Genomic DNA, 24,070 nt, shown 5'->3' with positions numbered 1-24,070 from the left:
TGCACAGCATAGCTGATAGCTTCATTGAATTACGCAAGCCCTTCGCCACGACAAGGCAGTAATCCATGAAGGTGCTTGCTTGCTTACATATTGTTTTTTTGTTTATCAAAAAATCTTATCCGCCCCCTCTCCGATGAATATGTATGAAGGTGAATAAATGCCGTTGTTTGTTAAGTTGTCATTGTACATTGTACATTTATTTTTCATGTTAGAGCCAATAAGGAAGTTTGTTTACTAAATGATATCTTTAAAAAGTATAGGTTTTGTCATTAAAACATGTAAGAATAGTTAAGATTTTAGCTCCTGCTTCTGTCCATAAATGTATATGACAGATAGAGAATGATGAAGGACAGTTATTCTACAAGCTTTGAAACATCATTGTGAAATACATTATAATACCTTAATGAAGTATACTTCATTCTTCATGCCTTTGCTATTAATGACAAAGTAAAAGGCTTTTGTTGCTTCCCTTTGACGATTTCCATGCCAATTCTCATAAACATTACAGCTACTTGGAACAGGTAGATGAGATTTTTTTTTTTAATCCCATTTATATCCCGCCCTTCTCTGAAGACTCAGGGCGGCTTACAAGCTTAGCAGTAGCCTTCATTCTATCTATATGCCTGCTTATTAGGGCTTTCACACACACTCCAAGCGGCATTATTACAAAGTCAGCTTAATTGCCACCAACAATCTGGGTCCTCATTTTACCTACCTCGGAAGGATGGAAGGCTGAGTCAACCTTGAGCCTGGTGGGATGCGAACCTGCACTATTGCAGGCAGCTGGTGTTACTTAAGGAGGCATTAGTCCACTGCTCCACCAAGGCTCTTTTTTGATGGTGCACTGGTCACCTTCACAACCTAAAAAAGAGTACTACACCAATTCTCCCACCCATAAGGATTTCTGATTCAAATCCATTTTCACATAGGGACCTCAGTTGCTCTTACCACATTTTAAAGCTGAACAATTTACTAGATCAGCTATTGGGGACATAATTTATAAATCAATTTTGTCTAATTAAAAATGGCTGGAGAGAACCTTCAGTGCTCAAATAGCTTACTAAGGAGCTAAAAGTGTAAAGTCAGCCCTGTGCATTGAAAAAGTGGAATGTTTCCCACTGAGAACCACAAGAGATGCTCAAGTAAACTCAGTCAAGTATTCCTGATTGAACAAATCAAAATTAAAACTGCAAGATCATTATGGGTGTGGATTTGGAAACTATTGTTCTTTTTCCCCTAACCAAGACTGTATATAACTTTGTCTTGCCAGTGGGAAGTACATTGTATTATATTTTCCATGTTGTTCAATAAACGTGGCTCAAGGAGATCATGTAGTCTCCACTTGTCAACTGCGTTCAAGGGAATTTTCCCCTTCTATTGGGAGCTTGTCTGGAATTGAACAGAAATTGTTGATCTTCCATGTTCTCTATGTTAACATCACTATCTTGCACATTAAATTTTCCCATAGTATGTTGTTGGTCCTTAAGGTTATTTGTCATAGTGATAATTCCTTGTACTGTCAGTTCTTTGGACAGCTGTTGCTTATATTCCTCTGTCTCAATAGTAATATCTTCCAATTTTGTTATATTCTGAAGTGTAAATTCTTTAGTTGCAGTCTGGGTTTCAATTTGTGACTTAAGGTTGGCATGTAAATTATTAAATCTGGAGACAGACATCTCAGTGACTCTGTAGATTGTTTCAAGTATGAAGTTATAATCAAGCAAGGTTTGTTGTTCTCCATTTTGTAATAATTATAAATAGTCCTTGGTGGAGGCTATTTTTCAAACAAAAATCAATAAGAGTCCACCTCCACAAGTCTAAGCCAAATTCATCTCCAGCTGTTTCAGGTTTTTATCTTAATGCCAAGGTCAGTCCAAAATGTAAGCAAGCTTGTTTGCCAATAGTATTCACTAGATATCCTCAGAGTACTTCAAAAGACAGTATCTTTTTATTTATTTCTTTTTTTGGTCCTCTTTTTTAGACTAATAGGTAAAATACTCCATTTCTGTAAATATATGAGCTTTGGGCCAAAAGTAGAAAGGCAGTGAGTCCAATAAATCAGTATAATTTAGTAGAAGGCTGTTTCTTTTCTCTCCCAATGTAGACAAAGGCTACTCTTAAGGAGGGTAGGGGAAAAAATCCCTTCCCTCTCTCTCCTCGCAGGGGGAAGCAAATTCAAGAAGCTTTTGACAGGGATAGTAGACAATTAGGAAAACAAGAAGGCAATTCTCACCCAGTTTTCAAGTGCTTTCAAGTGCTTTGCTTTTGGCTTTGGCAGGAAATGGCTAAATGATGGGCCATGGGAGTGGCTGATCCTTTCTTCTTCGGTTCGGAGAGTAGCTCCAAGCCAACAGGAGGGCCGCTGCCCTTCTACTGCCGACTGGAGAGACCTCTCCCCTGCTCATCGCCCCACCAGGGCAACTTTCGACCCCTTTACAGGGGGCCCCCAATGAAGAAATCCAGGCAACACGAGGAGCGAATCCCTCACATATATGGGAGCATCGAAATTCTGGAACCGGAAGCCCTTATCTAGAATATCTTTGTAGGTAATAACTTTATCATAGTTAATTAAATTTGGGTAAGCAAAAGCTTCCATTTTTGAAAGCCTCTCAGGTAGTTTAATATAGATTTTCTGCTTTATTTTTCCCCATTCTAAAAGAAGTACTAAAGGGACTCGGTGGCTCAGTGGATTAGTATGCTGAGCTTGTCGATCAGAAGGTCGGCAGTTTGGCGGGTCAAATCCCAAGTGCTGCATAACAGAGTGAGCGCCTGTTACTCGTCCCAGCTTCTGCCAACCTAGCAGTTCGAAAGCACATAAAAATGCAAGTAGAAAAATAGGGACCACTACAGTGGGAAGGTAACAGCATTCTGTGTGCCTTTGGCGTCTAGTCATGCCGGCCACATGACCACGGAGACGTCCATGGACAAGCGCTGGCTCTTCAGCTTTGAAATGGAGATGAGCACCGGCCCCTAGAGTCGGAAACGACTAGCACGCATGTGCGGGGGAACCTTTACCTTTACCTTTAAAAGAAGTACATTCCTTATAAAGTGATTTTGGAAGTATCTATGCATTTTACTTGTTTCATACTATAGAAAGGCATGCCAATCAATTTTTAGGTCATGCCCCTCTAGGTACAATAGTCTTTTATTTCTCAACATAATCCATTCTTTAAGCCATGGTAAAATGGCTGCTTGATAATATAGTCTCCAGTCTGGGAGTCCAAATCCCCCACTATTTTTAGCTTCTTGTAACATTTTCACTTTAATTCATGCTTTCTTCCCTTGCCAGATGAATCTTAATATTGTTGCATTTAGGTCATCAAAGAAAACCTTTCCCAGTTTTACAGGGATCATTTGAAATAGGAAGGGTACTTTTGGTAAAATATTCATTTTAACTGTAGCTATTCTTCCTAACAAGGGATGCGGTGGCTCAGTGGGTTAGATCAGAAGGTCGGCAGTTTGGTGGGTCGAATCCCGAGTGCCACGTAACAGTGAGAGCTTGTTACTCATCCCAGCTTCTGCCAACCTAGCAGTTTGAAAGCACGTAAAAATGCAAGTAGAAAAATAGGGACTACTACGGTGGGAAGGTAACAGCTTTCCGTATGCCTTTGGCGTCTAGTCGTGCTGGCCACATTACCATGGAGACGTCCTCAGACAAGCGCTGGCTCTTCGGCTTTGAAACAGAGATGAACACTGGCCCCTAGAGTTGGAAACAACTAGCACGCATGTGCAGGGGCACCTTTACCTTTTTTATCTAGATATTATAAAATAGAGTTGGAAATGACTAGCATGCATGTGTGGGGGAAACTTTACCTTTACCTTATTCTTCTTAACAGCGACAGTTGAAGATTTGTCCACTTTTCCAAGTCCAGGTTTATTTGTTTCAACAATCTTTCATAGTTATCTTCTTTTAATGTTATACATCTTGCTGTTAGGTGAATTCCTAGATACTTAACTTTTTTAGTTATTTGTAGGTTGGGTCTTATTTGTAAGTTGAGTTTTCTGTTTGTCTCTTAGGTTTTTTGTTAATACTTTAGTCTTATCTCAATTTATTTTCAAACCTGCCAGTTCTCCAAATTTTTCTATTTTCTCCAACAGTTTAGTAGCTGTTTCAAGTGGCTCCTCCAAAATAAAAACCAAGTCATCCACAAAGGCTTGTAATTTATATTTTAGTTCTTTTATCTCTAATGCTGTAATTTCTATGTCTTGTCTAATATTTCTGGTCAATACTTCCAATGTTAATATAAATAGCAGTGGGGATAATGGACATCCCTGCCTTGTTGCTTTTTTGATATCTAAGTTTTCTGTATAGTTTCTGTTTAGGATTATTCCAGCCATTTATTTTCTGGTAAATTGCTTGAATTGCATTTATAAAGTTTTTGCTGAAATCCATTTCCATCAACTGGTGGAACATAAATTGCCAGTTTAAGTTGTCAAAAGCTTTTTGCGCATTGAGAATTATTAATCCCATCTGTTTCCCTGGATGATTTTCATAGTACTTTAAGACATCCAAAATCATTCTTTAGTTGTTTTTTTATCTGTCTTTTAGTTAAAAAGCCATTTTGATCTGTATGTATGCATTCAGTCAGGAATTTCTTAAGTCTTTCTGCCATTACTGAAGCAAAAGTTTTAGATTCCACATTTAATAATGATATTGGTCTATAGTTTTTTTATATGTGTCTGATCAGTATCATCTTTAGATATCAAAGTGATATTAGCTTCAGTCCACGACTTTGGTATTTTAGTCTCCAAAACGATATCATTGCACAGTTCTTTCAACCTCGGACCTAACCTTTTTGAATTTTTAATACTTCTGCATAAATAGGAACTAAAACATGACCTTGTATCCACACAAATCATAAAACTACATAAAAAGAAAATCGAGAAATTAAATTATTCAAAAATGTTGTATTTGTTCATTTGTTTACTGAGGGAAATGATGCAAATAATAAATAATATATTAGCGTAAGAGTAATAAACAATTAGGAGCAAAAGTTCCAATCTAGTGTTTGTGTTGCCAGTTACTGGTATAGAATTATGTCCTACATATTTCTCGTCTCCCTCCATTACATGCAAATACTTTCCCTCATCCTTTCAAAAGGACATGTTATATTTGAATACATTCAAATTAGATTAGGATTTGTTTATTTGTTGTTTTCAATGTTAATTTCCACACAGCTGCTTGAATGTTCTTGTTCCGGAGGCTATAAATTATGGGATTCATAAGAGGAGGTGCAACTATATATGAAACAGCAGAAAGCAAGTCTATAATGGGGAAAGAAAGGGATTTTGGCCTCATGTATGAAAATAAACATGTAGCGATGAATAAAGAAAAAACTGTCAAGTGTGGAATACAAGTTGAAAATGCTTTGCATCTGCCTTCAGTTGATTGAATCTTCAGCACAGCAGAAATAATGTAGATATAAGAAGCAAAAACCAATCCAGAACAAAATGAAGACACAATGAATCCAAATATCCAAATCACAATCTGGTTCACTTTTGTATCTGTACAAGAAATCTTTTGTAACTGAGGAATGTCACAGAAAAATTGCCCAATTGTGTTTGGTCCACAGAAGCTTAATTGGAAAGTGATGACTGTTTGTAGAGATGCATATAGCAGGGAGCTGACCCAGGAAGTAACTGCCATTTGATTGCATGCATCCCAGTTCAGGATGAGACTATATTGTAGAGGAAGGCAAATAGCTACATAACGGTCATAAGCCATAATTGTTAGCAAGGAAACCTCAGAACATGTAAAACAAACAATTAAAAAAACTTGAGCAACACACCCAGGAACAGTAATTGTTTTGTTATCTGTCAATGAAACTGCAATGGATTTGGGGACTGTCGTTGTGATTAAACAAATATCAGTTAGGGACAGGTTAGCCAAAAAGAAATACATAGGTGTGTGCAGATGGGGATTCAGGAACACAACTAAAATTATAAGTAAATTCCCAGTTAAGGCTAGTAAGTAAATGAATAGAAATATAATAAAATGTAGAAGCTGTGCATCACAGTCATCAGAAAATCCCATCAGAATGAATTCCAACACAGTGGATTGGTTGGCGATTCCAGTTCTTTTAATCATACTGTACAAAACCAGATTTTGATTGGAGACTAGTAAACAAAATAAATATAATTATTCATTATATTATATGGCCAGAACATAGTTAAAATTCATTGTAAATTATACACATATAATTTACTATAATGCAAGATTCACTGATGCATAATTTTACAGAAACTCTCAATTTCTGTCTAAGAATCCTGAAGAAAATAAAATGCACTCCACAATGTCAGGATAATGAAAGAAAATAATGGGATGAAGGTAGGTGAAGAAATAAATACCTATATACAAAATTTAAAATAATACATTTTTCAAATTAAATTAAAATATTTTTAAAACAATTTTTGATGTCAGTTTGCCTATATAAAAAGAGAGGGGTGTGTGTGTGTGTAAATATGGTTATTAACTGGAGAAAAAAATAGAAAATGTGGAATTGGCAGATCACATTAATCAGAATATCACATCAGAATTTTTTTTGTCATGGTTAATTGGTTGCCTATTATGTAACCTTGAATCCTTGTGGACAAAATATAATATAGATTATAAAACATGGTTACTGAAAGGAACATATAGAGAGAGGGTTTATAACTATACATCATTGTTCATATCTATTTAGTACTTATCTGTAATTAAATACTTATTCAGATAGGGTAGTGCATGTTTATTCATCTAATGGGCATTAGTTTTATATAATTAGATAGATATAAAAAGATCATTTTTTTAATTTCCAAGAAAAGCTAAAATTTACCAGAACGATATAAAATTGACAAGAGTGAACTAATCTTTCAAATAATATTTTATACTAGTTCATCAAATCTAATAAATAATTCAGAGCCTACCTCATTCCTTTCTTTATTTTGTTCTTTTTTCTTTTTGCAATATAAATTAATGTATATCTCTATGTATTACAGTTTAACATTAGTGAGATTTGATTTAATAGTTACAAAATTGCTTGGTGATCTATTTTGCATAGAGACATAGGGTTACCAATAGTCATAGGTTTTAGATACATATATAAACTCAACCTTGTCCTACTTGTCAAGCTCATTGTGTTCAGTTTAATGGCTTCTAGACAGCATAGTATTACAGACCAATTAGTTCAGTTTTGTATCAAATTTAATATATTAGATAATATTTCTAATATACTCATTCAAACAATAAGAAAAACTAGGTGATTATATATTATATTACTACAGACAAAACATAAATTCCTACCAAGAAGTTGCATCAGAGACCATCATTATGTATTATATGATTTAGAGTGAAAGTATAACTAATTTATTTTTAATTACAATTTTGTAACTCTTTACCTGAGCCAGAAATGCTTTATTTCACATAAAATGATGTAAGCAAATGTAACCCCTATACAAATTATAAATATCCAACATTAAACAATATTTTTTTATAAATGACTTTCTAAACTCCACTTTAATAAAGAGATTCTCTCACCTTGAAGTTTATTTGCTGAAAAGATGACCCTTCCAATTGGTTTAAATATAGATGTTTCTGTAGATGTTTTTTTGCTATCTTGCTTACTATTCACTCCTTTGGGATCACCACATTTCCCATATCACTATACAAAGTTTATTGAAAGACTCACTATTAACTTATAATGTTTAGAAGATGGTGACCCTGTGGAATATTTTTATTTTTAATTCAGAACACATCCTGAGTTTGAGAAGCTGTTGAGATTACTTAAAGGAGAATCTTCAACTTTTATAAGATCCCTTAAAGAAGCTTACTATCAATTCTTCAAGAGAATTTTGGCAACGCTTCCCAATTTCATTATGAATATTATGAATAACATAAATGTCTTGTTATGAACAAGCAGAATTGCTTATTTTATTAGTTACATATAATGCACACACAGACACATATAAATATTCATTTATGCACATATGCATATATGCATAGGGACATTCTTAAAACAATAATTGCTCTTAGAAATGAATCTCTCAGTCCATCACTTTGTCTCTTAACAGTAGATCTTTCCAACAGCTAGAAAAGCTTCTTAAAAATGAAGAATGGTTGAAAAAGTGATACATATTGTCATCCCTTTAAAGCAGGTCACGCTAGGAACATGAAACTGCAGAAATTACTACAACTGTATGTTATTGTGTGTATAGTTATAAATGTTGAAACAGAATTTTGAAAACCTAATATAATCCATGTTTAAACTGGGATTATGCATTATTGTTTAGAATAAATAAAGCTCTTCTACATACTCCTCCCGAGAACCTAATCACCACCTGGAATAGAAAAGGTTTAAGAGAGAATTGTGCCTGAGTGACCTCTTTTGACCCATGAATCTCTTTGGGCCCCATGATATTTGGCATGATACAAAGTTATAACCAGAGGTGGAGTTGCACTATATGTAAAAGACCAATATGTTGCTACAGAAATGCATAAGACCAAAGATGAAAACCTCCTTGAATGCATATGGGTCAATATTAAAGAAAAAAAAGATTAACATTGCCATAGGGATATATTACAGGCTACCCAACCAAGCAGAAAAAATAGATGTACTTTTGGCTAACCAGTTAACAAATACATGTAGGAAACACACTTCATTAGTAAAAGGACACTTCAATTACCCTGACATAAACTGAAAGACTAATTCTGCACCAAGTGAGAAATCAAATAGATTCCTGAACAACCTAGCTGACAACTTTATTAACCAAAAGATAGAGGATGGAACTAGGAGCTGCACTGATTACTGATTTGCTTCTGGGTGCAATTAAGGTGCTGGTTATTACCTTACCTTACTACCCTACTTGGCTTGAAATAAGGTTATTTCTTCCCAAATACATCTACCTGGTCCACCAAAACAGGAAGGCAAGGCATTTTGCAGATCCTAACTATCATGAAAAAACTTCTGGTTGGATGCAGGAAAAGAGGTTTATCTTTGGTGACTCCTATCCTTTGAATATCATTCCTTCAAATATAAAATTGACCCGTATCTTGTTGCTTTTTTGCAAGGCCTTGAAGATATAGTTTTCGCGGTGGATTTGGGGACCCACTGAAAGCAGGACAAGAAGTAATGGATGGAAAGTAGTCAAGGAGAGAAGCAACCTAGAACTAAGCAGAAACTTCCTGACAGTTAGAACAATTAACCAGTGGAACAACCTGCCTCCAGAAGTGGTGAATGCTCCAACACTGGAAGTTTTTAAGAAGAGACTGGACAGCCATTTGTCTGAAATGGTATAGGGTTTCCTGCCTTAGCAGGGGGTTGGACTAGATGACCTCCAAGGTCCCTTCAAACTTCTTCTTCTTCTTCTTCTTCTTCTTCTTCTTCTTCTTCTTCTTCTTCTTCTTCTTCTTCTTCTTCTTCTTCTTCTTCTTATTATTATTATTATTATTATTATTATTATTATTATTATTATTATTATTATTATTCTTTTTCTTCTTCTTCTTCTTCTTCTTCTTCTTATTATTATTATTATTATTATTATTATTATTCTTATTCTTATTCTTATTCTTATTCTTATTCTTATTCTTATTCTTATTCTTATTCTTATTATTATTATTATTATTATTATTATTATTATTATTATTATTATTATTAAGTTTAATCCACTTGCACTGTTTTATGTTTACATGTTTGATGACAAACAGCCTTATGTTTATAAGTGACAGTTTTCCTACTAAGTACCTGCATGTCATAAGCATTTGAATTAAAATTACCATATTAAAATGAAATCTGATGTTTTTTAATTTTTATTTGGTGTGCGTTGGAAGAGGGGTAGTCTTATACGGTGAGTATAGCCCAAACCCTATAATTTAACAGGAAATGTAGTGGGTCGTCTTATACGCCCAGTCGTCTTATACGCCGGAAAATAAGGTAGACTTAAAATTGAACTTTGCATAAATAAACCAGTTTTCTTGTTGTTAATATGTTGGAAAAAAACTTTTTTATTATCCTTGATTTCTGTTGCAAGTCTTTGTTCGTTCTGAGCCTTTGCCTTCCTGACTTAATCTTCACATGTTCTGGCTGTCTGCTGATAATCAACCTTAGTTATGAGCCTCTCTTTCCATTTTTTGTATTTGTCCATTTTGTCTTTCAGTTTGTCAGAGAGATAACTACATTTTTTCTGTTTTGTAATTTAGACTTTCAAATTATCATGAAAATTGGACTTAATCTCCAATGAATTCTGTTAAAACACAATAGAAAACAAGAGTGATGTAATTAGTCTTCTTTTTCATTCTTCATAGTACATGAGAAGAGGCATCATATAGATAGGTTGTCTTCCGGGGGAAAAAAATAAGACACACACACCCTCAAAAAAAAAAAGTGTTAAATAAAGACAATCATGACTAAAGTACTCAGGATTTCAATTAGGAAATAATTGTGAAATTCTGTATATAAGAAGAACATAATGCAGAATGTGACAGAAATTTTGTTTTTGCTCTGTATCACTGATTTTTGGGTAAGAATATAATACTGTTTTTTTCAAGATTTAGTTATTAGCCTTAAGGTCTGAAATATGGCAATAGTAAACTGATGCTTCAGCCTGTTGAAAATATATGACTAGACATGTATGTGCTGGTTTTCAAATATTCATACAGACAAAATAACTGAACTTTATACCTATTGTATCTCATATAAACAGGAATCAAGTTTCATAAATCAAATTATCAGAAGAAATATGTCAGGTTATGTCAGTGCTTAATGATCCCACAATAACATGGAAATTTCCTAACAGAACAATTAAATCAGTGGAACAACTCTTTGTAAGCATTCAAATGTTTTTATGTATTTAGAACTTAATACAAAAGGAATCTAATTTTGCTTTGCACAGATAATAAATAATGATTTGATTATATTGTTTAATATTTGTTTAATTTAACACAGATCTAAAATGGATATGTAAAGTCATTATAGTTAAGTTACAATTGCATGCCCATTTACATAGCTGTGGGCTTGAATGAACTCTACACAACCATATATATGAAAGATGAGATTTTTATTGGAGTGCTTTATGAAATGTTGATATTTGCATATGAATGTGGAGCATTGGATGACAATTTTATATCCAGTTTAAATCAAAAGAAGTTATTGTTGAACAGGAATGTATAACATTGCAATGTTTCTCTCTGTCTCTCTGCCTCTATCTCTGCCTCCCCCCCACACACACATTTCCATCTCCATAACCACCTCATCTTACCCAACCCCAAGTATGGCTGTATATATATTGTGTAAGTCCAATAATTATTTTAGGAAAACTGAAAATATTAGGGAAAAATGCATTGCTACCTATATATTTGATTTCCTTCCAAGTTAATACCTTTTTCCCCAATTTCTCAGCACTATGGCCCCATTCTCCAAAATGTCTTTTTGCCAGTGGAATCCACTGTAATTTAAGTTGTCCAATATAATGTAGGAAGAAAAAAAACATTGTATATATGTGTTAAGTGTGTCAAGTGCCTTTTGCATTTTGAGAATGTGTAATATATTTTATATACTTCATAATCTAATATACAACTTAACAGAATATAACAGAATGACAGAGTTGAAAGGGACCTTGGAAGTCTTCTAGTCCACCTCCCTGCTCAGGCAGGTAACCCTATAACATTTCAGAAAAATGGTCAAGATCTTTCTGTATCTTGAGCCTATCTTCTGGAGTGTTGGCTATTCCCGCCAGCTTGGTATCATCTGAAAATATGATGAGTTGCCCATCTATCCACTCATCTAAATAGCTGATGAAGATATTGAAAAGTACTGGGTCTAAGACAGAGCCTTCACCTACTCCCCAAGATAACATTTTCTACTTACACTGCATTATTGGAACTATCCATATGTTGAATGTTATTTTATTTTATGGAAAGTATAATAATCTTATTTACAGAAAACGGGTTTACCATAAACTGGCATGTATTATGCAGAAGTAAAACAATATCATTTTTGTTTTATATTTTTAAATGAATGAAAACAGATAATAAAACAGATAATAAAATTTTTTATTTCAAACATGTAATAATTATAATAGATTAATTCACATATATTGTTATTACAATTAATAATTCTATACCTATATTTATTTCCTAGATTAATATCCTATGATACTCTCGTTCTGCCAGGAAGGAGTCAGATAAACTAAATGGCCAACCAGTCTGCTGTGACCTAGTTCCTTCTGATGAGATTTTCTGATGATCATGATTTGCAAATTCTGTATTTTATAATGTTTCTTGTCATTTACTTATTAGCCTTAATTGGAAATTTCCTTCTTGTTTTTGCTGTGATTTTAAACCAACACCTTCACGCTCCTATGTATTTCGTTTTGGTAAATTTGTCATTCTCTGATATTTGTTTTATTGTGTAGTGGGTTCAGGACTGCATGGAGACTCCAGACAGATGAGTACAGCAAACAGCTCTTTATTATGGTTAGCACTGTACTGGACAAAGGGGGTTACCTGTACCCCTTATATACTTTGCCAGGTACGCTCTTACCCAATTCATCTCAATCTCCCGCCGAAAGCTAACCAGCCAATCCAGTTATGGTACAGTGCCACCTGGTGGTATTTGCAGAGCTGCTGCTTAGACCCCATACATAACACCCCTTCCCCCTTAAAAGAACAAACAACATATTTTATACAAAACATCACACATAACATTTTCCTGCAGTTACAATTGTTAATGGCAAACCATGACTTGACTCTAGGCCCTGTCCCCCCTCAAGATTGTACATAGTCCACAAGATGGGCTGGTGGCCTGTGAGCCCTGGATGACCATCTCAGAGTTTGCCATTCATCCGGGACAGTCGAGTCAGTTGTTGCGTCCTGGCTCAGTGTTCCTAGTTGACCCTCCCCAGGGTCAGCCCTTGCAAACACACTGTTGTGATGCTCCTAGGCCTGTTGATGTACGGACCGACTCTCCTCCAGTCCTGTTGTTGTTGGTTGTTGGGGTTGGTCGATCTGTGACCTTTCAGGAACCTGCTTCCTGATTTGGTCTATGTGTCGTCTGATCTGATGGTCCCCCTTCACCCCTACAATGTAGGACAAGGGCCCAGTTCTGTCAACCACCACCCCCAGAATCCATGCATGTCCTGGCCCGTAGTTCCTTGCCCAAACCAGGTCATTGGTGTGAAGTTCTCTAGCGGGCTTGGGTTGCTCCATCTCCGCAGCCACTCGGTCGGGGTGTAGCCTGTCCAAGTTGGTGATGAGACACCTGCCCCAAGGAAGTTCCACAGGGCTCTTCTCCATGGCTGTGCAAGGTGTGGTGTGTTGTGCTAACAGGAATTGTGCCAACTTTTGATGCCAGTCACCACTGATGATGCACCTCAATGCGTCCTTGGTCGTTCGTACCATGCATTCTGCTAATCCATTGTGCCGACGGGTGGAAAGGTGCAGCTGTGACATACCTAATCAAGTTGGCCCTGGTGAATGCCTGGAATTCAGCAGAAGTGAATTGAGGCCCGTTGTCTGAGACCAATATGTCAGGGAGGCCCTGTGTAGCAAAGAGCCCCCTGAGCACTTGGATAGTTTTGGCCGTGGTCATGCTATTGACTGGTATCACCTCTAGTCATTTGGAATGGCTGTCTACCACCACTAGGAACAGCTGTCCTTGGAAAGGACAGCATAATCAATGTAGCCTCTGGACCAGGGGGTGTGTTGTCTCCCATTTGTGGACAGGTGCATGGGGCATCTCTGGCCTGGACCTTTGGCAGTCATAGCAACTATTTACCTGTTCCTCTATGGCCTTGTTGAGGCCTGGCCACCACAGGTAACTCCTAGCTAATGCCTTCATCCGGACTATTCCTGGGTGTCCTTCATGTAGTGACTTAATGGCTCTGTTCCTCAGAGTCTCAGGAATAATGACCCTACTTTCCCACAAGAGGCATCCCTTGTGAGCAGACAGTTCATACCTTCTATTGAAGAAAGCCTGGAATTCCGGGCCTGGACTCTTTTCTTGCCACTCCATGACTACCCACGACTGAACTCTGCTAAGGATTCTGTCTGCTGTTGTTTCAGCCGCTATGTCTTTTGCCTGTAGGGGGCACTTGGATAGGTCCTGTATGGTTAGTATTTTGGCTGCAGGCACTGGATCAGGTACTGAGTTTGCTAGGGGTAACCTGCTTAACCCATCTGCATGGCCCAAATCTTTACCTCATTTGTGAATCAGCTTGTAAGTGTATGCAGATAGGAGGAATATGGACCACCAGAGCATCCTAGCTGACAGAATTTGTGGGGTCTGTTTGTCTGTTGTGAACAGCCCCAATAGAGGCTTATGATCCATGAATATGGTGAATTCCCTGCCATAGAGGTAGTCATGGAATTTTTTGACCCCTGCCACTATGGCCAGCGCTTCCTTGTCAATCTGGGCATAATTCCTTTCTGCCCCTGACAATGTACGGGAGTAGTATGCAATTGGCACCTGTTCCCTGTTCTCTTCTAGGTGGCTCAGTATTGCACCCACTCCATAGGGAGATGCATCACACACAATGCAAATAGGCTTTGACTCTATGAAGTGGGTGACAGTAGAATCACTAGACAGTAATTCCTTTAGGTTTCTAAAACTCCTGTCGTGGACCTTGGTCCAGTTCCATGCAGCTTGCATGTCTAGGAGACTGTGCAGCAGCTCCACTATGGCTGCTTTCTGTGGAAGGAAAGAGTGGTAGAAATTTAGGAGCCCCAGGAATGCTTGCAGTTCCCCTTTGTTTTGGGGGATGGGGGCCAATTTGATTGCCCTTACCTTGGACTCTGCAGGGTGGATTCCGTTGGCATCAATCCTGAACCCCAGGAATTCTTTTTTGAGTTTGAGCCCTGCAGAGCGGAACCTGCTTAACACAGCCTGTAGTCTCTCAGCCAGTACCTCCTCAGAGCTTCCAGTGATGAGAACATCATCAAAGTAAGGGCAAACTCCCGGAATGTCCTTCAGTGTTTTTCCATCACCTCTTGGAAAATTCCTGGAGCTACAGAGACACCGAACTGCAAACAGTTAACTCTGAAAGCTCCTCTGTGCGTTACTATGGTTTAAGTGTCTGCCATCTCCCTGGTAACTGGGAGCTGCTGGTATGCCTGTGCGAGATCCAGCAAAAATGGCACCACCCTGGAGAGAGGCAAGAACGTGGCTGACCGTCGGGACCGGGTAAGCATGAGGATTAAGGGCCTGGTTCACCGAGCACTTATAGTTGGCACAGATTATCACCTCCCTGTTAGCCTTTAGCGAGGTAACTATAGGGGTCTCCCACTCTCCTCCTTCTACTGGCTCTAACACCCCTTGCTCCACTAGCCTATCTAATTCGTTCTCAATTTTGTGTTTGAGAGCAAAAGGGACTTGCTGGGGTTTAATTCTAAGAGGCATGATGTTAGGATTTAGTTTGAATTTAATGGGGGGGCTGTGTACCTTCCTAACTTGCCATCAAAGATGTCTGCAAATGTTTTGCAGACGGATTCAAGACTCTTGACCTGGGTGCTATGGATCCCTGAGATCCCTATGCCCAAAGCCTCAAACCAGTCCAGCCCCACTAGGCTAATCCTCCGGCCCTTGACTACTAGGACATCCAAGTGCCCACGGAACTCCCAGAACCTCACTGACAGGGTGGCTTCCCCCTTAATTTTAACAGGTGCATTTTGAAAATCAGTTAATTTTAGACTGGTAGGCCTTAATTGTGCCCACTGCTTGCTCCGGCTGCACACTTGTTTAAAGGTCTCATAAGAAATTATAGAGACAGCGGACCCGGAGTCAAGCTCCATCTTGCAAGGCACATCTTGCAAGTGAACATCTAACTTAATTTTTGGGGTGAGCAGCCAATTGACCCAGGTGTGGGGTATAGCTCTCAGACTCACAAATGAATTGGAGGTGGAGACTTGGGGTTTTTTGGTACCTTTCAGTGACGCATCCTCATTCCAGGAATGACTCCAACAGACCACTGCAATGTGGCCTGTTTTTTCACAGATCCGGCACTTTGCCGAGTGGAATCTGTAGGCCGCCCTCGCATGGTTTCCTCCACAACCGGCACACTTGGGAATAGTCGCTCCGCCTCCAGAGGTGGTTTTGGCGCCGGCCCCTCCGGTGTATCTTCGTGATCCTATTGGCTGCTGATGACCCCCCACTGGTCTGCGCACTGTTGTATTCGTCTTCATCTGCTCCGCCGTACGCAGCACTTTCATGGTGGACTGATCTTCCAGAGCTGCTGCTGGGTCGGTGAGTGGTCTGGCCTCAGCCGCTGGCCACCTCGTAGTCCAATACCTCATCCAGAACCACTTTCAGACTCATGGTAGGCTTCACAAGCAATTTCTGTCACTTAGACTGAAAACGATCCGGTCGGGCAGCCTGTCTTCTAAGTCGGGAAACTTACAGAGACAGGCAGCCTGTGGCATAGCTGCAATGAAATCAGCCGTCGACTCGCCCAGTAGCTGGATCTGCTGGACAAACTGGAACTGCCAGGACATTTCAGACCTTCGTGCCATGAAATAATAACAATAACAATAACAATAACAATAACAATAACAATAACAATAACAATAACAATAACAATAACAATAACAATAACAATAACAATAACAATAACAATAACAATAACAATAATTTAATGCCCATTTAGTTTGTCCTTGAGGTCACCATAGGAAACGGTTCCGATAGCTGTCGGTGAGCAAAACCCGACAGCTATATTATAAATGGCAGGCCCGCTGATACACAGCAGAGCTGCCACTTTCAAGCGGTCTTGGGTGATCCTCTTACCTGGCCCAAATGCAACTCCCAAACGTTCGGGACAGCTGACATCAAATTTGCGGATCTGACCAAGCTTAGCCATGCTGTGTCCAGTCCTGTGGATACTGCTTCGATGGAAAGGATTTTTTGGGAAAAGATACCTCTTTCCACTGTCCAAGTGACTTCAGCTAGTGATTCAGCTAGTGATTTCAGCTCTGAGTGAAGCAGCATCCCACCTTCGTTGCTACTATTTTGTAGTGGGTTCAGGACTGCATGGAGACTCCAGACAGATGAGTACAGCAAACAGCTCTTTATTGTGGTTAGCACTGTACTGGACAAAGGGGTTACCTGTACCCCTTATATACCTTGCCAGGTACGCTCTTACCCAATCCGTTCATCTTAATCTCTCGCTGAACGCTAACCAGCCAATCCGGTTACGGGACAGCACCACCTGGTAGTATTTGCAGAGCTGCTGCTTAGACCTCATACATAACATGTTTCATTTCAACTATGATTCCTAAGGCCATGGCTACTTATTTGACAAATAACAGAGTTCTCCTATGTTGGATGTGCTGCTCAGGTCTTCTCAGTTATCACCTTTGGAGGTTCTGAGCTTGTTTTGCTGACTGCCATGGCTTATGACCATTATGTGGCCATCTGCCATCCTCTGCAATATACCCTAATCATGAACTGGGATTAACTGGGGCTAAATTTCTGCAAATTAAATATAATTGAACAATTTTTCTTTGATATTCCTCATCTACTAATGATTCCTTGTACTGATACAAGAATTAATCAGTTTGTGATTTTGGTTATAGGGATTACTGTAGATTCATTTTGTAGTGGGCTCATTTTTATTTCTTATGGCTACATCTTCTCTGCTGTATTAAAAGTCCCTTCAGTTGAAGGCATATATAAAGCTTTTTCTACATGTGCTCCCCACCTGACTGTATTTTCTTTATTTTTGATCTCTGCTCTCTTTGCATATATGAGGCCCCAAAGTCTATCCTCCCTTACTTTGGATTTGGTCTCTACTGTTCTCTACACAGTTTTGCCCCCACTCCTCAATCCCTTCATTTATAATTTCAGGAACAAGGACATCCAAAAGGCCATATGGAAAATGCTTAAGAAGTAAAAAGCAGAAATAACATTTTGTTTTGTAAGGAGGAATTGGGCTTAAATATGCCAAATTTGTAAATAAAAACCTATCAACTTTTTCATGTACCAACCTGTGAGGAACTTTGTATTTTCTTACTTTAAAGGGTCTGCTCTACATTATTTTTAAACACCAATCCCTTGGAATGGAACAGCTTATGCCACTGGTCTACTGGAATGGAAGAGGAGGTAGAAAAGAGTTAGGAAAGTCAGTTTTACATACGCTATCTGAGACAAATGAAAATAACCCAACAGAAAACAGTTGATGTCAACTCCAAACATATTTTGACCTGAATCAGATTCTTGCATTTCTGAAGAGGTGAGAAAATCAGGATGGTTCTTGGGCAAAATAAATGTAGTAAAAAATACTGAAGACTACATATTTTATATTCTGTGTCATTTAGGGGAAAAAAAATTCCACTGGTAAGAACCTGCTTAATTTAATTTTGTGTTTGCATGATCCCAGGTGGAAAAGCAGCAGAGTCTTCTTTTGAACAGTTTACCAGGCATCCATATCTAAATGAAGCCAAAATTATTGAGTCAAAATTTGAAAAAGATTATGATTTATTCAAGTTATAATCATTTTTTTCAGTTTCTTGAACTTGTGGATGATGCAAAGTTTCTTATCAGACTGAGTTTTTTGTCTGGTTGTAGATTTTAAGAACAATCTTACACCATATATCCTTCTATAAGTCTGAAACATTATTGTATGTTATTTCTCACATCAGATAAGTGCATTCATTGTTCAAAATCTCTCTTTAGCAGAATACTATGCACTTTTTTTAAAAAAAATGTCCTTGGAATTTTCTGGGTTATCTAAATAACTGTTTAAACAACATGGCTTTATCTCCTGTGATAGATTCTTGTTACAGGGAGAATTAAAAAATAATTAAATTTTAAAATTGCAGAAATCCTAATCCAACTTTAAATGAACACAATTGAAAATTCACTTTTATGCTTATTCTGTCCAATAACAATGCTCATTCTCTTCTTCCCCCTCCACAAATTCTATCTAATTTTTCAGAATTCAGTCATGTGGTTGTTAAAATGTATTAATTCATCTTCAATTTACAATAAACTTGCACATGTGGCTGTTATAGAAACTAATGTATTTATCATAGAGTAGACTTGATAAACATACACTAGATAATCATTTGAACTTATGAAAGTGGTGGCTAAGATCTTAGAGAATTAAAATAAAACTAGATTCTTTTTATTTCAAAGATAATAAAGAGTTCTAGGAAAAAAATGTTCTGATTATTTTGACTTTTTCCAATTAATATTGAGGTCTTTATTAGGATCAAATACTGGAAAACAGATAATCCCAAAGATGCTCTTTTCATGAGGCAACTGGATGTTCTTCTTTTTCTTTGAAGATGTTTCACTTCTGACCAGATGGTGGGGAATGGAAGGATTTCTTGGATGAGAAGTGAAATGTCTTCAAAGAAAAACAAGAAACTCCAGTTGCCTTGTGAAAAAAAGGACTTTTGGGACAACCATGACCTGGATGAATCACCATCGACATTTGGAAAACAGATAGTGGAAATGGAACCCAAATAGTACTTTCAGATTTGCTATTGTAAGTCATATAATTTCTTGGTTTTGATACAAGCAACCTTGTATTCTGCAGTGGATTAGGATTATAGTTACTAATTTTTTTTAAATGGGTTGGTTAAGGCTGAAGGAATTTAAGGTCTAGTCATCTGAAAATCTAGATTCTGTTGCTCTTGTCTCTTTCTAGATTCTGCTTGCTCTTGTCTCTTTCTGGGTCACATGGTTTTGGGTGAGGGACTACTGCAAACAGGAAAAAATGTCAAACAATTGAATTCAACTATTCACACCATCTTAATATTCATTATTGTTTGAGGCAAAATATGGTGCTGTAGAACTGGACTGAAAATGAATAGATCCAGGTAGAAATTAATATTCATTCAAGAAATGCAATACTTCAAATTCCTCAACATCTAATAAAATTATTTTATTGCTAAAAAAGGCAGGGATATTGAAATACCTTTCAATAAGGTATTTCTATCCCCTCTGCTCCATAATAGCTCAAGATACTGTATTTCAATACTACTGCATTTTCTTTTCTTTTTTAGCAAGAAATAAACTCTCTTCAATTTGTTAGATATTGAGGAATTTGGAGTATTGCATTTCTCAAATGTATATTGATTTCTACCTGGACCTATTCATTTTCAGTCCAGTTCTACAGCACCATATTTTGCCTCAAACAATAAAGAAAATTAAGATAGTATGAATTGCTGAATCCAATTGTTTGCCATTTTTTCCCTATTTGCAGTAGTATGTGCATTATACAGATTATATTTAAATTTATTTTGTTTCAATAAAAATAAATTCAAATATAATCTGTATAATAGACATATTTGCATGTTATTTCAATAGTCTCTAGAATATTATTGTTTGAGCAAACAAATAGGCTGTATGATATGCAAATATTTCATAGTGTGAAAATATGAGGGAGAAATAAAGAAGGTGATGACATAATGAATCATTTTAAGATGCTAAAGGCATTAGGCAACAATTTTAATATCTGTGACTAGTAAGATTCTAAAGCACAAATAGTTCAAAGAGCTGGAAAACAAAAGTTATAGAAAGTGGTCAGTTCATAAAAATGAACACAAGCACCCATAAATGGTAATGTTCCTTATACAAGCCTGGAATATTACTGAAAATATTAGTGAGGACATGAATAGAAGTTGCAGTGGTATATATGAAATCATCCTAAATAAGCCACAAGAAGCACAAGGATTTTTCACAACTAGAGGTTATAAAGTTATTGATTTATTTATTTGTTAAATTTCTTGTCTTTCTCACCATAGGGCCACTCTGAGTAGCTTACAAGAATACAGTGGAAAAAATGGTAAAATGTAACCATAAAATAGTAAAGCAATGAAGCAATAAAAATAAACAATGCAGGTACAATAGTACAAATGAAAAGAATATTGGGATAAGCAGAAAGTGAACAGGAGAATTTGACAGTTAATTAGTCTAATAGTCACCTCCGATGTGGCATTCCCCCATTGGGTCAACAGGCCAACCAGCAGAGCCAGGTTTTCAGGTTCTTGCAAAGAACAGGAGGGTGGGGACCATCCTCATCCTGGGTGAGCAGAATATTCCAGACAGCTGGCATTACTGTAGAGAAAGCTTTTTTGCTAGATCTCCCCACCCTGAGTTCCTTGATTGAATGGATTCCTAGCAGGCCTCCTCTGCCAATAAATTATGTTTTTGAAATACAGCTTATGTAATCAATCATCTTATTTTTAAGGAAGGGAAAGAAACCCATTTTTTCCCTATATTCCACATGGCTTTCTGAATGTCCTTATTCCTGAAACTATAAATAATGGGATTCAGTAGTGGGGGCAAAATTGTATAAAAAACAGCAGAAATAAAATCTACAATATGTGAGGAAGGACTTTTTGGTCTCATATAAACAAATATTGTAGTGCTGATAAATAAAGTAAAGACAATCAGGTGGGGGATGCAGGTTGAAAAGACTTTGTATTTGCCTTTAATGGAGTGAATCTTTAACACAGCTGAGAAGATATAGCCATAAGAGATAAAAATTATCCCACAACAAATTGAGCTAATTGTACTTCCTATAACAAAAATCAGTATTTGGCTTGGTCTTGTATCACTGCAAGAAATCTCCTGTAAATGAGGAACTTCACAGAAAAATTGCTCAATCTTGTGTGACCTGCAGAATTTCCACTGAAATATTACTACAGTTTCCAGCAACGCATGGATCATACAGGTGAGCCAGGAAGCAGCTGCCATTTGCATACAAACATACCAGTTCAGGATGAGACTGTATTGCAGGGGATGGCAGATGGCCACATAACGATCATAAGCCATGATGGTCAGCAAGGCGAGCTCAGAACCTGCAAAGGTGAAAATCGAGAAGACTTGGGCAACACATTCAGTGAAAGTGATCACTTTGTTATCTGTTAAGGAAATGGCCATGGATTTGGGGATTGTCGTTGAGATGAAGCAAATATCTGAAAGTGACAGGTTAACTAAAAAAAAATACATTGGGGTGTGAAGGGGGCAGTTCATGGCCACAGTGATAATCAGGAGAACATTCCCTATTATGGAAATCAAGTAAATGAAGGAAAACATCAGAAAATGCATAATCTGCCCATCACGGTCATTGGAAAATCCCATCAGAAAGAATTCTGCCAGAGTGGATTGATTCATTTCATTCAGACTGTAGAGGAAAAAGAGATGAGAATACAGTTAGCAGAGATTTTAAAAAATAAAAATAAAAAAATCTAAGGTCTTGCTAAATCTCAGTATATTGTCTGTGCAAAAGAGATCAGTAAAGAAACTAGTAAATAAGGAATACAGACACAACCAAATAAATACAGTAATTAATTGGTTTGCAATTGTTTGTCACAGTCTCTTTCTCAAACTCACTAGGTTACAGATAATAATAATAATGATTGTTTTTTGTTTCTATACCTTGTACTTAGCTCTGGGAAGTCGGGGGGGAGGGGGAAATGGGGGGAGGGGTAGGGAGGGATAGGTAGGGGTGGGGGGAGGGGGGGTTTGTTAAAGACAAAATGTATTCTAAAACTTTTCAATAAATAATAATAATAATAATAACTCAGTGATAGTGGAAATATAATACTGAACTAAAATCACTTTGAAAATTATAGTGTGTGCTGATGGAGTTTCATGCTTTGAAGAACTGTTAACTATATATGATTGTAGAGTCACATTGTATCTATTTTAGTAATAACAAAAGGAGTGCTCTACAATAAGGCATTCTTGTAGTTGTTTTTTCTGTCATTGCAAGATATAATCTCTTGGCATAACAACAACAACAACAAGAATAATCTGAAGACATATACAATAGACTCAAAGAAACCTCTAAGACTGTCCTTCAGGACATTTCAACTCATCCTTTCTCACTTGTTCTCCCTTCCGTCTCTCACAAAGTATATGTGTAGATAGATAGACAGATAGATAGATAGATAGATAGATAGATAGATAGATAGATAGATAGATAGATAGATAGATAGATATCTTGCATATATCTAACCTATCTGAATTTAATTAATTTCTATCTAATTTATGTTAAATGGATATAAATTCTTCTTGTAATTTATTTTATAAATATATATTTAAAAAATCTTATTAATAATATTGGAATGTAGAATCAATACTTCCAGTGTTTTTCCCTTACTCTATCAAGCAGTTAAGATAAGGTCACCTTACTGATAATTCCATAATTTTGATATTATTTGCAACACTAGCAGTAAAAACAGGGAGATCTGAATATTTATGTCTGATTAAATTGTATAGTGGCCCTAAAATTGCAACACTGAAAACTGAGGAAAGTTTGGAGGTATTTTAGAAGCAAATATCCATATGCCTATTTGAAAAAGATATTTCAAATTGAATGTAAGTGGTGGTAATACAATTAAATCCATTAATATTTAAATTATTCATGTAGTATTATTCAATATATATTCCCACTTGGATACAGATGAAACTTGATGTCTTTCAATGAAAAACATAAATATTTATGGAAATATATCATGCACTATACTCCCAAAGCAGCAAAAACTGTTTGTATTTTTTTCAAGAAAAATGGTGGTTGTGGTTTGTTGCAACTGATGCAGACAATGGAGTGAAAAATCAGATGCTTCCTCAGCAAAGAGAGAAAGTTAACAAATGTTTACAATAAAAACATTGTGAATGTTACCAAATCCAAATAGCTTTGCAAACTGATCACTTAAAATGGTAGATGGAAAATGGATATGTTTGACATCTGAAAGAAACTGAAGGCAAGATAAAGAAGCAAAATTAGGCAATTGTTTTCAATTGGATCCATCAAGAAGGAAAGAAAAGGCTTAATATTTCCCAGACAAGAACAAACAATAGCAAAAAAATTCTATAAAAAATTAAGAAAAGGAAACAACTTCCAATATAGCTTATACAGAGAAAAATGAGACTATTCATTACCTAATTTGTGGCTCTAGTAAAGTTCCTATGATGATAGAAGTCAAACAGAGATATATGTATTCTTTGTATTAATTCTATTCCTGTACCACAATTTTTTATACTAAATAAAATCTTTAATCTTAAATTTTAGCTGTCAATGCTGTGGAAGTATATTGCTTACCTCTCATTTTGCTTAAAATATTTGATATGCTTGAATATGTATCATCTTT

At 36.7% G+C, this 24,070-nt stretch overlaps 3 protein-coding genes and 1 pseudogene across 4 annotated transcripts in view; 1 reads left to right on the top strand and 3 right to left on the bottom strand.

Moving 5' to 3' along the window:
* The window catches only part of LOC310650103 (olfactory receptor 14A16-like), a gene marked incomplete at both ends in the record, with an annotated part of 31,184 nt that overhangs the window by 4,445 nt on the left and 2,669 nt on the right, over positions 1-24,070 (bottom strand). The window lies entirely within an intron of this gene.
* Positions 5,129-6,088, bottom strand: LOC310649231 (olfactory receptor 14A16-like; the record flags this gene model as incomplete). Its single annotated transcript, XM_083377534.1, has 1 exon — positions 5,129-6,088. One exon carries the CDS (start codon positions 6,086-6,088, stop codon positions 5,129-5,131), a length of 960 nt encoding a protein of 319 aa, XP_083233660.1.
* LOC310649230 (olfactory receptor 14A2-like) lies at positions 14,041-17,853 on the top strand (annotated as a pseudogene). The gene is made up of 2 exons: positions 14,041-14,113; positions 17,270-17,853. The product of its transcript is annotated as an olfactory receptor 14A2-like (transcript).
* LOC310649229 (olfactory receptor 14A16-like) lies at positions 21,144-22,315 on the bottom strand (the record flags this gene model as incomplete). Its single annotated transcript, XM_083377533.1, has 1 exon — positions 21,144-22,315. The coding sequence occupies exon 1, from the start codon at positions 22,086-22,088 to the stop codon at positions 21,144-21,146; it is 945 nt and encodes a 314-aa protein (XP_083233659.1). The 5' UTR covers positions 22,089-22,315.

This window comes from Vipera ursinii (genome assembly GCF_947247035.1).
Source record: "Vipera ursinii genome assembly, chromosome: Z".
Lineage (NCBI taxonomy): Eukaryota > Metazoa > Chordata > Lepidosauria > Squamata > Viperidae > Vipera > Vipera ursinii.
The sequence above is the reverse complement of the archived record's forward strand: the minus strand, read 5'-3'. Positions and strand labels throughout refer to the sequence as shown.